General features: G+C 46.7%; 1 protein-coding gene across 3 annotated transcripts in view; it reads right to left on the bottom strand.

Annotated features, from left to right (window-relative positions):
• Window positions 1-14,150, bottom strand: part of Tbxas1 (thromboxane A synthase 1) — a 220,928-nt gene that overhangs the window by 142,770 nt on the left and 64,008 nt on the right. For all 3 annotated transcript variants that reach the window (XM_035450475.1, XM_027391510.2, XM_027391508.2), the window contains 2 exons: window positions 5,196-5,289; window positions 1,570-1,622 (listed from right to left, as the gene is read on the bottom strand). In XM_035450475.1, coding sequence (XP_035306366.1) covers window positions 1,570-1,622; window positions 5,196-5,289 — 147 coding nt within the window. The remainder of the gene's footprint in view (window positions 1-1,569; window positions 1,623-5,195; window positions 5,290-14,150) is intronic.

The raw sequence follows: 14,150 nt of genomic DNA on the forward strand, positions 1-14,150 counted from the left end.
TTGAAAAGGTAACAAGACACAGCACTAGGGAAAGAAAAGGCAAGCAATTCAGCCCCTTGTTACTCTATTAAGGACCATGCTTAGAGCCAGAAGCTACACATGCAAAGTCAAACTCTGGGTGAAGCCCCCCCCCCATTCAGGGACCACAGAGAAGAAGGAGGAGCCTGTTATTTAAAGACAATGGTTGTCCCCCCACTCCATCAGCATCAAGCCTGGCCAAGGGACTGTGTTGCCTTGTTCTAAACGTTGCTTGGCAGGAAGGATGCCGGCAAACATGCTCAGCAGTGTTCCTTGCTCTCTCAGGTCCCTGGTTTCCTACAATAGCACCCTGCCCTCAGGAGCCTGAGAGATGATAGGAAACATGAAAGGCAGAGCTGCACAGAGGAGCCCCCTCCCCGACTGACACAGGAAGCCCAGAAAATCCTTCCAGCCAGGTGGCTCTTAGGCTGGCCAACCTCAGCCAAATCTCAGATGAACTCGAAAGAGTAAGTTGTCTGTGTCCCTGAGTTTGGGGGTAGTGTGTTACACAGCAGTCACAGACATCTACTGCAGCAGCTTCACTTTTTACTTTCTCAAGGTCACAGAAGAAAAGAGGAAGTGGTGGGCCACTCGTTCTCCTGGGTAGAGCCATGTCCACAAAGATTTCAAGTCAATACCTTTCCAAAGCAGCACTGAGAAAATCTTTGGGGCAGAAAGGTTTAAAAACTCATCAGAACAGGCAAAGGAGTCCCACAGAAACTGTGCACCTAGAAAAAAAACGACTGCTAGCCTGGAGATCTAGGAGAAGCTATTCAAAGTCAACCAGTGGCTGAGGAGGAGCCGTATAGAAACAGACTGAAAGGAGGGGGACCTGGCGAGACCATGCTAAAAAGCAAAAAGATCCAAGCCTTTCAGAACTTGAGCATACAAAATGATCTAAGCAAAGATTCAGCACAAACATCATGAATCATAATAAAGCTTAAAAGAGGGCTCAGCAGTTAAGAGCATTTGCTGCTCTTGCAGAGGACCTGGGTTCAGTTCTCAGTACCCACATTTGGCTCACAACCATCTGTAACTCCAGTTCCAGAGGATCCAATGCTCTCTTCTGGCCTCAATAAGCTCCTGAATGCACATGGTACATGTGCGCATGTGTATAGATTAAAAATTCTTTTTTAGAAAAAGAATGACTACAAACAGAAAAAAACAATCCATCAAAAATAAAGGGAAGGGTTATGTTAGTTCTTGTGGCCACAAACAAGGAGACCAGGTGTCCCAGTGTATCCAGGACAGGCTTGGTCACACTGCTGTCATATGTCATTATTCACAGAGCTTATTTCCAGTACCAGAAGTGTGCCAGGTTAGGTGGCAATAACACATTTTGGTGGCACACCTTACCCACGGGATGGAACAATACAGGTCCAAATAAGAGCCGGCTCTCTGTATGTGTGTACTATAGGTTATCTATCCTCCTTAGGGATCCTCAGAAAAGAATTCAAGTGTTCAGGACAGGCCTATTATTGTCATGACTTCCAAATTGGTTCAACACGAGAAACCAAAACATGTATAAGAGAATCTGAGTTTCCACCTTACCCACACAGAGGCCCGTATCTCTCCCTGAGTTCCAATTGGCTCTCCCAAAATCCCTGCAGGGGAAAAAAAAAAAAAAAAAAAAAAAAGCACAGGACCATGGTAAGAATAAAATTGAACAAAATGTCAATGTTTCCAACTTACTCAGGAAAAAAAATAAAACCCTAGAACAGCAAAAACACAATTACATAAACAATAAAAGAAGAATAACCATTATATTGTGTTGAATTACTATAGAATATTGGGTAAAGAAATGGCTTTTAAAAATATTGCTGAGCAAAACTCTCATCCGCTCTATTTAATGGACAGAAGAGACCACACGCACTTAAGCTCTCTGTGCATAATTGCTGCTCACACATCTGAAAACTATTTGGTTTTACATCCACAATATTCCTCTCGGATGTGGCTCACGTGTGCCAAGTTCCCTTTCATGGCCCTCATATGTGTAAACTTCTGAATCTAACCCAAATTATCACAATTTCCAAATTCACATGACCCAAGTTAAATGTCGAACAACAGATTCCAAACTACTAAGACCCTCAGCATGGTTTTTCATAGGCCGAAACTTTAGGGTATCTGAAGATGTGCATGGGGTAAAATTGGCAGAGGCCAGAACATGCAAACCCCTTGTGCTGTGAGGCTGGACCCGAAGTATCCGTAGACAGGGAGCATAAGCAGGCATGGTAGGGCGTCCCGGGGGCAAGCACTGACACTTCCCACTGAGATGTGGTGGGAAGGACATGTCTGTGAAAATGTGTCTGTGTTGGGAAGCCTGTGGGTGGACAATGCTAGATCTGAGCCATAGGGATGGAGGGTCAGAGAGCTGGAGGTTAGAGAAAGCACATGTCCTGAATGGAACTATGCCCTGCTCCCGGGAGCTCCACCCCCACAGTGAAAGCCAGGACTACAGCAAGGACAGTCTAGATGAACACAGGACTAGAGTGTAAATTCAGGGCCCTGCCCATAGACAGAGACAGGAGAAATAGTCCTCCCCAGGCATTAACCCCCTACTTGGTTATCCAGTACCAAGTGGTCAGCCCTGAAATCTCTCTCTCTCTCTCTCTGACACACACACACACACACACACACACACACACACACACACACACACACACACACGTAAGTGGCCTGGGCAAGCTGTGTCTATTCATTTACATATATCAACTAAAGAAGGTGAGATCACGGTTTTGAAAGGGAACAATGGAGGCGTATGGGAGATAATAGAGAGAGGAAAAGCAGAAAATGATAATGATGTAATTATATTTTAATTAAAAAAATACGAGTACCTCAGGTGGGTGCCCAGATTAGTACATCTGTTTTTATAGACCTCTTTAATGATTTGACTTCCCTGTTCTAGAAGGAGCATGGCAGAGTTTATACTCACAGGACAATGAGCTCAGAGGAGCTGCTGGAGACACTCTCCAGAGCCAGCCAGCCAGGGCTCTCCTGACATGACATTACCCTGCTCCTCCAGATGTTAAGACCAAATACATTTTACTCAGCTGACTACTGATCGGTTCCCCCTACCTTGCAACGGATGGAATTTATTTTCTTTCCCATAATACGGTTTGTTTGTTCTGCTTTGACACTTTTAAGTCTCTTCACACTTGCTTCAAGAGGGTGTAGGAGGTCTGTTGGGGTGATGGTGGGCTTAAAAGTTGTGAACCCGGCACCCCAGAGAGAAGGATGAGAGGAGAGGGTGTTTGCAAAGCGGTGGAGGTAGCAATGCCAGCAACAAATGGTGAAGAAAGACAGAGAACGAAAAAGAAAGGAAATGGAGGAGTGGCAGGCAAAGGCCAGGTGCAGGTCATTCTCTGCCTGGGAGTGAGGGCAGTGGCCATGCAGGGGGAGGGGTTGGAAGTCCCAGCATCCTCTGAGGCTTGCTATCAGGGTTGGCCCAAATTAGCCCTTCCTGCCCTTGTATGGCAATTCACGCGTAGGATCTGGTGGCGCCTGCTGTTGGTCTGGAGGCAGTGTCCCCACAAGTTAATCAGGCTTCTGAGAAAAACCAATGGCAGTAAAAAATAACCTTCAAAAATAGATACTGCGTCCCTATCTGCAAATGCCCTGGTCATCTCCATTGCCATGTCACTTGGGAGAGCTGAAGGCCACACACTTAAAATATCTTCTCACTGAACCAGCTTCCCCTCCCAACCACTTCCCTCTGCCTCCCCATAGCCACTGTCTCTGCTCTGCAGGTTCAGCCCTTCAACTACTGTTTTCCTCATTTCCCCCGAGTCCCCTGAGTTTGGGAGTCACTGCGTCCTTTGCCCCAGCTGTTCTCCTCTCAGGACTGCCTTTGCCTCCCTGCAGTCAGCCCTTACCCCTTCAGCCTTGAAGTTGGCCACAGCATGGATTCTGCAACCCTGATCTCAACTCTTGTCCCTTGCAGGACAGTCCTGCATTTCAGTGTCAATCCTCTACTCAAGGATAGTAGCCTAGAATGGTTCCTGGATTGACCTTCAAATCTGCAAGTAAACTAGCTCATGTGTCACACACAGCTACATCCTATAGGGTTCCCTCATTAGCTTGGGTCCCTGCAGGCTGCTGGCTGACCAGTGCCACCATTCCCATAAGGCTGCCGTCTTGTGCACGATACTCTCTCCCTGGTGTGTGTCCCTGTCTACAGCTCCTGCAGGACCTCCTTCTCCAGGAATGCTCCCACAATGATCCCTCCTTGGTGGTTCTCCCTGGAGCAGGACCACAGCTGCTGTCTGCATTTCCCAATCCAGTACTTGACACATCCCAACTGGTGATATACACCATTGCTTGTTGGTGACCTTGAAAGTGTCAGTACCTTCTACTTCTGCATTCTAGAACTTGGTATATTTAAATACTCCATAAATTGGGTTTGGGGTGGATGAAAGAATGAAATGAATGTATACTGATGCATCATAAGAGATGAATATCATATAACAACAAAAGCTGGAGATGTAGCTTTGTCGGTAGAGTGCTTGCCTAGTGTGCACAAAGCCCGAGGTTCAACCCCAGCACTGCAGAATCTGGGTGTGCACACCTGTACTCCTAGCACTTGGGGTGGGGTGTGCAGTAAGAGGAGCAAAAGTTCAGAGTCATCACATAGCAAGTTTGAAGCCAGCCTCAAAGGAAGGAAAGGAGAGAGGGAGGGAGGGAGGGAGAGAGGGAGAGAGGGAGGGATGAGAAGGGTTCTTCCCATCACAGGTATTCTTTTTGTTGTTGTTGTTGTTGTTTTTGTTGTTCAAGACAGGAACTCATTCGGTAGACCAGGCTGGCCTTGAACTCACAGAGATCCGCCTGCCTCTGCCTCCTGAGTGCTGGGGTTAAAGGTGTGTGACACCACCACCTGTCATATCTGTCACTCTATTCATAGTCCACAAAGATTTGGTATCATGAATGGCTGTTGAAGTTTATTAAATATTTCTTGGCATCTGCTGAGATCATATGCATTCTCTCCTTTACTGTGTTAATGTAACAGGTTATATTTGATTACTTTTCAAGGCCTATACTCTTTGAATAAGCCCCATTTACTCTTGATAAATTACTCTGTAACATGTCACATGTGTTCTTCACGTGGAAATCACTGTGACTCCTGAAATGTAAACAGGAGCAATTCCCCAATGGGAAATCTTGTGCAAGATCCAGAGTCTCACCTGGCAGAAAAACATCAAGTTTCCAACAAAAGGAGAGGGCTTGGGGTGTCTGATGCCCAACTTCTCCAGTCTTGAGAACGCCGATGTGGAATACCTGGGTGGGTGGAGAAGCAAACTTTTAAAGCCAAGAAACTAACTTGTATTCATGTCATTGGCCCTCTTATGAAGGAGAACTATTGAGTTCTCTTGGCTAGGCTGAGAGAAGTTCCCAATGAACTCATCTAAAGGCAGAAAGCTAGCAAGAGGGAAGGAACTCAGGAGTGCCTCCAGATGAGGGGGGGGATGGGATCCTGAGGCCTCCAGATGGGGGGATGGGATCCTGAGGCCTCCAGATGGGGGGGCAAGGGATCCCGATGCCTCCAGATGGGGGGGATGGGATCCTGATGCCTCCAGATGGGGGGGGATGGGATCCTGAGGCCTCCAGATGGGGGGGATGGGATCCTGAGGTCTCCAGATGGGGGGGATGGGATCCTGAGGCTTCCAGATGGGGGGGCAAGGGATCCTGATGCCTCCAGATGGGGGGGATGGGATCCTGATGCCTCCAGATGGGGGGGATGGGATCCTGAGGCCTCCAGATGGGGGGGATGGGATCCTGAGGCCTCCAGATGGGGGGATGGGATCCTGAGGCCTCCAGATGGGGAGGTGGGGTGGGATCCTGAGGCCTCCAGATGGGGGGCTGGGATCCCTAGGGCTGGGGTCTGGCGGTACCTCAGAGGAGGCCATCCTAACACCTCACTCCACGAGAACTCAGTCAGTATCTCCACACACTCACCTCAGTCCCTCAGCTTCTGAATCTATCAAGAATCATAACTCAGAAGACAAAGCAAAACCTTACAGCGGCAGAGAATCAGCTCCCAGGTATCACTTTCTGGGTCCCGGCCAACCCCCTATTCATATGCAACTTGCTGCTCATCACATCTCATGGCCATGGCCTCATTGAGAAAAAAAAAATAGTGGTGGAGGCACCTCAGGGCAAGGAGACCTCACCTCAGGGCAAGGAGACCTCACCTCAGGGCAAGGAGACCTCCTTACTCCCACCTACAGCCTTTGTAAGGCTGTTTTCCTGCCTAAACACATAAGGGAGGCAAATTTTCTCCACCCCAAACCAGGAAAAGTGGCCCAGCCGAGGCTGCGCTACTTTCCAGTACGGCTGTCCAAACACTGGGATTATGGGGATATTTCAGTTTATGGGGACAGAGAGGTGACAGAGTCAGAGTTGGCTTGGGCAAACCTGCCATATGGCCCCGGTCCCCACCCAGCCAGACAATTAGGTCAAAAGTTCAGTCGGTTCAGAAAAATTAATGAGTCAAACTGGGTGTTTAGCATCATGCAGAGATCAGCCAAATCCCAATTTAGGAACAAGGAAAAATAACAGAATAGCGCTCCAGTCTGCCTTCTGATGAATACAAGAGCGCAAAACATTCTGCAATGAGAAGGATGGTACATTTGCTTTATTCTCCAGTTCAGCAAACCCTCCAATATCCAGGGAGGGGGGACGACTCTTAAGTATGGTTTACAGCACACAGCATTGTACCTATAGCTAAAATAGCCATGGAGAAGGACCGGACAGGGCACAATGGGGAGCAGGGGAGGGTCCTCCCTGAAAGGTTCAGGCATTATGCTGGCCTGCTGCTGTTACCTGGCGGAAACCACTCAGGCAGTACCCGGGTCAGCCCAGGGTTCCATGGGAACCAAGTCTGCACACAGGTGTAGAGGACCCCTTTAAAAAGACAGACCCCTGCCCACTTTCTCTCTCTCTACTCTCTCCTTCTCAGCTCTTCTCTTCTCCCACCTACTCTCTCTCTCTTGTACCGGCCTTGGTGGTCAGCCATTAACCCTGTTCCTCTTCTCTCTCAGTCTCTCTCCTCTGCCGGGCCTATAATAAACTGGTTAACATGTCTAATAGTCTCATGTCTCATCTTGCTCCTCTTCTTTTATTTCTAATTTAAGCAAAAGAACAACACTCCCAGCATCTGAAAGACTGCTGGTTTGAATGACTTCCCAGAACACCACCCTGAAATACACATTGGAGTGGAGTCATGAAGCACATGCTAGAGCCACGTATGAATTACGTGGATTAGCCACGCCCACATTCCTGTTCATTAGTGTGTGTGCTAAAGGTCAGCAGCACCGTTTGGAAAACGCAGCCTTTCAAGCAAGTGATGGTATTTTAAATGACTCCCCTTATCCTCAAATGGAGAGGTCAAGGGAGACTCTCAGCTATTGAATACTTCCTTTAACACTCTCAAACCGGAGATTTTCCATCAGTTTTTGCAAATTATTTTCTAAGTATAATCTCTGATGGATAAAGAGAAATATGAAGATCTTGGGCCACGTAATTACATCTTAATTTAGTAATTAGATGTCTTGATTGTCTAATTAAAGGACAAGAAGTCTGTGCCTAATTATACATGCTAATTATTATGCAAGTCCACGCCCTCATTATGTAACTGCACTTAGAACACTGCCTGTGTGTCTCTGCACAAAATTCAGACATTTTCAAGCATATGGCACCAGCAGAGAGTGTCCTGTGCACAACCCCAGATTTTGCTCACAGCCTGGACTCCAGTGCAGAACGTGGGAGTCTTCAGAGGGAAGAGACCAGGTAAGGGAGATTACCACTACCAACATAAGGGACAAAATTGCAATGCAGGTACAATTTGTGTTCATCCCTTTCCTTCTCTGAAATGTGTTGTTCTCATGTGATCTGGTCTCTGGGGTCTCCGGCTGACCTCCAAATGTCTCACCAGACACCCAAGCCCATGGACTTCTTCAGCCATGGGGTGATAAGTTCCAAATGACAAGCTGAAGTCCTAGCCTCCAGGACCTTGGAACATGACTCTTTGGAGAGAGGACCAGCGTGAATGTCTTTAATTGAGATAAGGTCATACTTAAGTCGGTGGGGCCTCTCATCCAAAAGAACTGGGGTCCTTGTCAGAAGACGGCCATATTGTTTACTTCCCTCGATGCTGTGATAAAATACCTGATAAGAGGCAACTCAAGGAGGAGAGCTTACCTGGCCTCACAGTTCCACAGGTAAACATGGAGGCAGAGCAGTCAGGAAGTGTGGCAGGGCACCAAGGGCCCACTTCCTCCAGCAAGGCTCCACCTTCTAAAGGCTCCACCTCCCAAAGGCTCCACCTCCTAAAGGCTCCACCTCCCAAAGGCTCCACCTCCTAAAGGCTCCACCTCCCAAAGGCTCCACCTCCTAAGGGCTCCACCTCCTAAAGGCTCCACCTCCCAAAGGCTCCACCTCCTAAGGGCTCCACCTCCTAAAGGCTCCACCTCCCAAAGGCTCCACCTCCTAAGGGCTCCACCTCCTAAAGGCTCCACCTCCTAAAGGCTCCACCTCCTAAGGGTCCACCTTCCAAAGGCTCCACCTCCTAAGGGCTCCACCTCCCAAAGACTCCACCTCCCAAAGACTCCACCTCCCAAAGGCTCCACCTCCCAAAGGCTCCACCTCCCAAAGGCCCCACCTCCTAAAGGCTCCACCTCCCAAAGACTCCACCTCCCAAAGGCTCCACCTCCTAAAGGCCCCACCTCCTAAAGGCTCCACCTCCCAAAGGCTCCACCTCCCAAAGACTCCACCTCCCAAAGGCTCCACCTCCCAAAGGCCCCACCTCCTAAAGGCTCCACCTCCCAAAGGCTCCACCTCCCAAAGGCTCCACCTTCTAAAGGCCCCGAGACAAGATCTCATATAGCCCAGGCTAGCCTCAATGTATGTATGTACTACAGCTGAGCAAGACTTAAAACTCCTCGCCCTCTTATCTCCACCTCCTAACTGTTGAGATTGCAAGTGTGTGCCACCACACCTGATTGTGCGGTGCCAGGGATCAAACCCAGGGCTTTGCGTGTGCTGGGCAAGCACCCCATAAACTGAGCTATATCCCCAGGCCTTGCAGAATGCTCGATGGGGTCGGGTCAAATGGACAGAGGTTTAGAATACCAGAAGCCAGTCAGAGGCCAGCCTGGCCTGCAGGCTCCCTCACTATGTGGCTTAAGCAGCCATGGGAGCGGCTTTCTCTTTGATCCGAGTTTGGGTTCTGCCAGCAGTGTGACTCCTTGTGCATTCACTTGGAAAACAGCGACCTGCAACTTTGGCTGGATCTCCATCCTATTGCCTTCTTATTCTTTGCCTGGTTCCTCTCTCTACCCAAAGTAAGAGGTGCAAGGACAGAAACAAATTAACTCTTGTTTTGATTCGGGTATTTCTGGTGGAAAAATTATGAAATCTTGAGTTTGTGTGTGAGACTCTATGATTTCTCCTTTCGGTACCTCATGTCTGGTTCTCTTCCTTCCTCCCCCTTTCCCTCCCTTCCTTCCTTCTTTATTCCTCCCTTCCTTTTTGCAGTGCTGGGACAGAACCCAGGAACTCATCTATACTGTGCAAGTGGTCACTTCCTTCCGGAACTACATCCGTGATCCTCAGGTATCAATGGCAACTCTAATGGCTGATGAGTTCTTCCCCCTAACAATGTAAAAGCACCACAAAAAGAAAGTGGCCATTTCAGTTATCAGCCTGAAAACAATTTTGTCACAAGGAAACAATTCTACACTTACACTGACAAAAGAGAGAGCTACACAGTCATTACTGTCATTATCATTTATTCTAGGTCACATCGTTTCCCATGTCTCAGACACTGTGGCTTCTATGCCATTTCATACACAGCCTCCAACGACCATTTGAAAGTAGAAGTCAGTATTATTTTCCCTATGGCTAGTTAGGAGTGCAAGTGTGGAGAGATTTAATGGTGTACACAAGGTACCAGAACTGCTCAGTGACAGAATCAGAGTTCAAACCAGGTCAGGCTCGCTTCCAGCCGGTGTTGTTACCCACCTACTCCGCTAAACTATTGAGTCCTCCAGGCTAAGGCTTTGTGGGCCAGTCACCACAGAGATTGCATAGACAATGCTGTGAGAACAAAACGGGGTGCTCAGAGCATACAAGCTTCATAAATACAGATATCAGTGAGCTGACAGGTATTTGGGGGCTGCCTATAGAAAGCCAGGCCTTTCATTTCTACTCCTAGCCTGTCTGGTGATTCTCTTGCCTTATTATTTATTTTTATTAACTTACACACATAAGTGCCATGGTACACATATGGAGGTCAGAGGACAACTTGTGGGATTTGATTCTCTAGAGATTGAACTCAGTTCTTCAGGTTTGGCAGCAAGCTCCTCTACCCACTGGGCCACCCCGCCTAGCCCTTTGCTTGTTACCTGAGGTCTCTCTCTCAGGTGCGTTGACCTTTTTTCTTTTTTCCACTTGTCCATTCCCACCACAATGCAAATAGGCACTGTGTTCTCCACCTTACAGCAAGGGAGCAAACTCCTGAGTCTGCCCCCGCCAGCAGCCTCATCTTTCTTCCCTCCTTTCAGCAGAGCGTCTTGAAATGGAGATGTGCTGTCCCCTTTTGTCTCTTTAATCCTGTCCCTGTCTGTTCCAGCTGAGCTGCTACACTTGCAGAATGGGAAAGGACTGCTCTTGTCAAGGTCATTGACGAGTTTATCTTTGTCAATCCCATGATTCCCTGCCAGCCTCTTTACTTGAAATCTCAACGGTACTTGCATGTAGCTGAGCACTTCTTTGGGAACACTGTGGGTGGCAGGCCTCTTTATGTTGGCCTGTCACTGTCAATACCATCAACAAGTTAACACTCCTACGTTTCTGACTTTGGCTCCATTCTCTCTCTCCATTGAGCTCTGGTCCTCTTTATCCAGCTCTCAACACAACCACACATTTTAAATGTCTACTCAGCAACTTAAGCATGGACGGCTGTAGTGGCTGACTGGGAAAGTCCCCCCATAGTCTTGGCATTTCAACACTTGGTCCCCAGTTAGCGGTGCTGTTGAGGAAGTTTGGGTGAGGCAGACTTGATGGAGAAAGAACATCACTGGGCGCAAGTTCTGGGATGAAAAGCTTCAGGTCACTCCTAGTTCACTCTCTCAGCTTTGTGCTTGTGGCTATGGTGGAAGCTCTCAGAGTCCTGTTCCTGCCACCATGCCTGCTACTTGTAGCCATGACTCCATGGTGGACTCCTGTTCCCTCTGGAGCTGTACGCCCAAATGAGCTCTTCCCTCTTCTTTTATTTATTTGTTTTTTTTTTTTTTGGTGGGGGGAGGTTTTGAGACAGGGTTTCTCTAGGCTTTGGAGGCTGTCCTGGAACTAGCTCTTGTAGACCAGGCTGGTCTTGAACTCACAGAGATCTGCCTGCCTCTGCCTCCCGAGTGCTGGGATTAAAGGGGTGTGCCACCACTGCCCGGTGAGCTCTTCCATCGATACGTTGCTCTTGGTCATGGTATTTCATTATAGCAACAGAACTATATGTAATTCAACTATCAAATTTAACTATTTCTATTGTCAACTTGATTAGACTGTGAAACACCCAAGCATTGGTGAGGGACAGCTGTGGTTTGTCAGTGAAGAATTCTAGAGAGATCAGCTGAGCAGGGAAGATTCTCCCTTAATCCCAGAACTGAATAGCTAGGGGGAAAGGTCTGGCGGTCAAAGGGCATCCGTATCTCTGCATTCTACCAAGATGTGAGCAAGCATCCTCTCCCCACCATGCCTCCCCCACCATATTGGACTGCATCCCCTGAACCGTGAGTCAAACCAACCCTTGCTCTATTAAGATGCTCCTTGCCAGGTATTTGGTTACAGCAATAAGAAAAATAACTAAAGCAACTATATTTAGGCATTAAATAAAATAAGCAATTTCCATTCTCCCTCTAAAGCAGTTGCTCCCCTGCCCTTATGGCTTCAGTTCACCAACGGTGCAAGCCAGACACCTCAGAAACACAATGGGTTGTATAGTTGTAACTATGACTGCCCCTCCTAATTGGATGTTAAACACCCCCATCCCATTTACTTCAGGCAAAATAGTGATTGACATCCAAGACTGGAGTGCTGAGTCCCCATCCCAACCAGGCAAGAAACAAGGCCTCTAGAAACTGCCAGCTCAGCTGACACCTAGACCAGCACAGCTATGCCTCAGACAAACAATTTAGTCAATTCAGTAATAATTGCAGTGACTCAAAACATCAAACCTATCACTTTGATACCCAAGCCACACAAAGATATGACTAAGAAAGAGAACTACAGACCAATATCCCTCATGAACATCGATGCTAAAATACTCAATAAAATATTGGCGAACCGAATCCAAGAACATATCAGAAAAATCATCCACCATGATCAAGTAGGCTTCATCCCAGGGATGCAAGGATGGTTCAACATACAAAAATCCATCAATGTAATCCACCATATAAACAAACTGAAAAAGAAAAACCACATGATCATCTCACTAGACGCTGAAAAAGCCTTTGACAAAATCCAACATCCCTTCATGATAAAGATCTTGGAGAGAACAGGAATAACAGGAACATATCTAAACATGATAAACGCAATATACACCAAACCAATAGCCAACATCAAACTTAATAGAGAGAAATTCAAAGTGTTTCCTCTAAAATCAGGAACAAGACAAGTGCTCCACTCTCTCCATATCTCTTCAATATTGTACTTGAAGTTCTAGCTAGAGCAATAAGACAAGAAAAGGGGATCAAAGGGATACAAATTGGAAAGGATGAAGTCAAACTTTCACTATTTGCAGACGACATGATAGTCTACATTAGTGACCCGAAAAACTCTACCAGGGAACTCCTACGGCTGATAAACACCTTCAGCAAGGTAGCAGGATACAAAATTAACTCAAAAAAATCAGTAGCCCTACTATATACAGATGATAAATCCAATGAGAAAGAAATCAGGGAAACATCACCTTTCACAATATCCACAAGCAACATAAAATATCTTGGGGTAACACTAACCAAAAAAGTGAAAGACCTGTACAATAAGAACTTTGAGACTTTAAAGAAAGAAATTAAAGAAGATACCAGAAAATGGAAAGATCTCCCATGCTCTTGGATAGGTAGAATTAACATAGTAAAAATGGCAATCCTGCCAAAAGCAATCTACAGATTCAATGCAATCCCCATCAAAATCACAACACAGTTTTTCCCAGACATCGAAAGACCAATACTCAACTTTATATGGAAAAATAAAAAACCCAGGATAGCCAAAACAACTCTTTACAATAAAGGATCTTCTGGAGGCATCACCTTCCCTGACTTCAAGCTCTACTATAGAGCCATAGTTCTGAAAACAGCTTGGTATTGGCACAAAAATAGACAGATAGACCAATGGAATCGAATTGAAAACCCTGATATTGACCCACGCACCTACGAATACCTTATTTTTGACAAAGGTGCTAAATCTATACAATGGAAAAAAGATAGCATCTTCAACAAATGGTGCTGGTACAATTGGATTCGGACATGCAGAAAATTGCAGATAGATCCATACCTGTCACCATGCACAAAACTTAAGTGCAAATGGATCAAAGATCTCAGCATAAATCCAGCCACACTGAATCTTCTAGAAGAGAAAGTGGGAATTACTCTTGAACAAATTGGCACAGGAGACCGCTTCCTGAACATTACGCCAGTAGCACAGACATTGAGGTCTGCAATTAATAAATGGGACCTCCTGAAACTGAGAAGCTTCTTCATGACAAAGGAAACAATCAGTAGGACAAAACAACCACCCACAGAATGGGAAAAGATCTTCACCAATACCAATTCTGACAGAGGACTGATTTCCAAAATATACAAGGAGCTCAAGAAGCTAGCCACCAAAACACCAAACAATGAAATTAAAAAGTGGGGTGCAGAACTAAATAGAGAATTCTCAACAGAGGAATCTGAAATGGCTGAAAGACACTTAAGAAAGTGCTCAAAATCATTGGCCATCAGAGAAATGCAACTCAAAACAACTCTAAGATACTACCTCACACCTGTCAGAATGGCTAAAATCAAAAATACCAATGACAACCTATGCTGGAGAGGATGTGGAGAAAAAGGAACACTCCTCCATTGCTGGTGGGAGTGCGAACT

The sequence above is a fragment of the Cricetulus griseus genome (assembly GCF_003668045.3).
Source record: "Cricetulus griseus strain 17A/GY chromosome 1 unlocalized genomic scaffold, alternate assembly CriGri-PICRH-1.0 chr1_0, whole genome shotgun sequence".
In the NCBI taxonomy this organism is placed as follows: domain Eukaryota; kingdom Metazoa; phylum Chordata; class Mammalia; order Rodentia; family Cricetidae; genus Cricetulus; species Cricetulus griseus.